Here is a 3502-nt window from a genome sequence, read left to right on the forward strand (position 1 = left end):
TTAAATATTTTTAGAAATCTTCTTTCTCTCTCCCTTTTGGGTTTTTTGCATGCCTATTTTTGAGTACCTCCAGGTTTAAGAAGTGCTCTATGTTTGTCCAGTAGATGCAAAACATGTCCCTTTTATCAGAAACTCATTATTTTGTAAGCAACTCTACGGATAAAAGGTACCCGATCCAGAAACATCTAAAATGTGAACATTCGAATGTAATATATTTAATTTCATACAAGAAATGCCCCAAACAATATGTAGGAGAAACTAAGAATAATTTACGAACCCGTTTTAATGCTCATAGGTCAGATATCAAATTAAGACAAGCCTGTTTCTAATCATTTCAACCTCGACGATCCTTCAATAGACGATCTCACCCTAATCCCAATTGACTCATAGAAATTGACTTGCCCGAAGATGAAACAACCAAATTCCGTCAATCTAGGGAAGCCCATTGGATTGAGACATTGAATACAGCAAGACCTATAATACTAAATATTCACCATAATGTAGGCATAGCACCCTTCGTTGTCTCGTTCAATACAACTAGCAATCGAGCAAGCAAGATAGTTCATGCCCACTATAAGAGACTTCAAGAGAAATTCCCCCATGTCTGTAAGCAGAAAATGATAGTTGCATATTCAACAAATAAGAACTTAAATGATAATATTGTTCACAGTTAACTTAAAACAATCAGTACATAACAGATACTATACTTCTCGCACATCTGGCGGGTTATTTTTTCTAATTTCAGATCAGAATCAGAACAGAAGAAAACCCAATATCAAGACCCTTAATCCTAATTTCTAAATAAAGTGCCTGCTCCACCCTAGGCCTGTACATTTTGGAGAACCAACCCTCCCTTCCCCGAAATCTAAAAATAGTCGTTTTGTGAATTGCCAAACTCTAGCGGATGAGTATAACCGTTAGTAGTCTACTTTCAATTTTAGTAACTCAAAATTTTCATGGTCATCATGTAATGAATTTTTTTAGGAGACATTAAGGATTGGTCAGGCTTTTCGACATGTTGGAAAGCTTTCAACCAGATTTCTGGAAAAAGTTGTAGAAGGTTGAATTTCGTGTTTTAACATGGGAAGAGATGGCAAATGAATTAGTGGAGTGAGTCATATATAAAACGTTATTAATTATTAAAGCAGGAAGGGTTATCTGACTCGCAAATTACAATGCGATATCGCTAAATTTAAACCCTGAAATATTATTTTAGTGTGGCTCAGAAACTAACTTTTATTTGAATTAAGAATGAGATTGATAAGACAGAATATTTAATAATTCATGCTTCTTACATTGATACTTTAAATACAATATGACAATGAAACAAATAAACAATATATTTGTTATTGAAATGAACGGTACTACATGTCAGACATGTCAGATTGTTAAATTGGTGACATTATTTTGTCAGTATCAGTTTGGTTCGTTATGGTGAGTATGACCCATGTTCACGTTAACAGACTACGAAGGATTTCTCCTTGAGTTGAGATTTGTTCTTTGATCTCTTTGGTTCCAAAAATCTGTGCAGCTGATCTCATAATTTATATTGATATTTACAGAAAACTTATTTTATCAGATAAGCACTGTCGGCTTTGTGACATCTTCGATATGGTGGATTGACTGATTATATCTTGATGGCCAGTGTTTTATATTTAATCTTGCGTTCTGAAATGTTCTTGGACAGAGAGTACCCATGTTTTAACATGATTATATCTTGATTCCTCTTCAAGTGATGTACCAGGAATAGATGTTCGACTGTTTGGTACTCGAATTATATTTGGTTGAAGAGCTCGTGACCATAATGATGGTCTAAAAAGAAATTCATTAAATGGATGTTTACGTCTATTGCAATCTACGTTGCTTCTTACACAATTACTTGGTGGTTTCTTTCCTTGTTTTCTGGAGTTCTGATTAGATGGTAGTGGAGGAGGCTCTTGGTTATTTTTTCTTGTATTCTGACCAGATTTATGGTTTTCTCTTTTTCCTTTTGGTGGCATTGGTTCCTGATAACTAAGTGGTTTTAAAGTCCCTCTTGTGTATTTATTGGCATTTTGCTGAGATGGTAGTGGCCGTTGCTCTGTGATGTTCTGTCCAAATCTATAATTCTTCCTCACCCCTCTTGGTGGCTTTGCTGCCTGTTTTGGTGGTTCTCTCTTGTATTTGCTGTTATTCTGATTTGATGGTAGAGGAGGCTTTTGATCATTTCCTCTGATGTGTTTCCCAGAATTATCGACTGTTTTTTGTCTATTTGATGGTAGTTCTCTTAAATTGTAACTAAAATTATTGTATCTTTGACGAGATGAACTGGGAAGATTCTGATTGATCTTCATTGTATATTTTGAGGCATTCGTGAGATTTCGTCTGCTGGGCAATACAACATCTGTTGTCTTCTTGCTCGATGATGCCTGGTATTTGTTGTTGTAATATTTCAACACTCCTCTCTTTTCAATGGTTTCCGGAGAAGAACCCGGAGGACTTGATAGCTCGGTTTCCTCCACGGAAGATGAAGGCTCTTTCAGAGTACTATCAACGGAAGGTGTCTCTTGATTGGGTGTTTCTTTTGGGCTTATTTTGTTTTTAAGAAACCTCCTCCACCATTTCTTAGATTGTTTGTTCCCCTTGTTTTCTTCAACGACAAAACATGTTTCCTCGTTACAAATATGCATGTGTTTGTCAATTTGGAAGGATTTATCGTTCTCTTTATTTTGGAACGTCTGAAGGTTATCTGTTGTTAGCTGTGAAACCATTCCGTCCTGAGCTGATAATGCTTCATCTTGATTATTTTCCAAGTTGTTTGGACTAACACCTTCTCCTCCGTCTTGTGATGGACGTTGTCTCGTTCCAATCTCTGGGTAAAGGACTATTTCTTGAGATTTGTCAAATGGATTGTTGAACGATATGGTAATGTTGTTCCCCATCCTTAAACAAAAAAAAAAGAAAGGTTATTTCAGTTTTTGATATGCTCAAGAGTAAATTGTTATTATACGTAATGATTGGCAGCGTTGGTCTTAGTTGATAAGAGATCATCTCAACTTGCCAGTACGTTAATTAGTGTACTAATTTCTTCTACAGGAAATTAATGAATCTTGAAATAAATAAAATAAATAAACCAAGTATACTAAAGATCTGCAACCGCAAAACGAAACCCAAAATCCAAAATAAGATATTGGCGTTCATTGCTTGCCGCTAATATTTCTTGTATCGATTTACTAGACTTTCATCTTTCTTTATTCAGGAGAAACTGGCCTTTAGTATCTTGCATCTAAAGAGTATCGTAGATTACTAGGGATCCTAAGTCAAGATCGAAATTTCTTCCTTGCATTGATCTTTCCTTGATCTTCTCCCCTTTAAACGACTTGTTAGATCTGTTAGAAATCGACAAACAAAATATTCTTACCTGTATTAACAAATCTTCTGGGATACTTTTCAAAACAGAATTATTTGCAGAATTTTGTTTTTTCACAAAGATAGACGTCGTCTCTAGGATAGCGCTATCTTA

The 3502-nt window shown here is 35.4% G+C and overlaps 1 protein-coding gene across 1 annotated transcript in view; it reads right to left on the reverse strand.

Moving 5' to 3' along the window:
- Positions 1-1655: 1655 nt before the first annotated feature.
- The window catches only part of LOTGIDRAFT_169896 (hypothetical protein), a gene marked incomplete at both ends in the record, with an annotated part of 2568 nt that continues 721 nt past the window's right edge, over positions 1656-3502 (reverse strand). The window contains one exon of the mRNA XM_009068516.1: positions 1656-2922. Within this exon, the coding sequence (XP_009066764.1) occupies positions 1656-2922 (1267 nt within the window). The remainder of the gene's footprint in view (positions 2923-3502) is intronic.

The sequence above is a fragment of the Lottia gigantea genome (genome assembly GCF_000327385.1).
Source record: "Lottia gigantea unplaced genomic scaffold LOTGIsca_90, whole genome shotgun sequence".
Lineage (NCBI taxonomy): Eukaryota > Metazoa > Mollusca > Gastropoda > Lottiidae > Lottia > Lottia gigantea.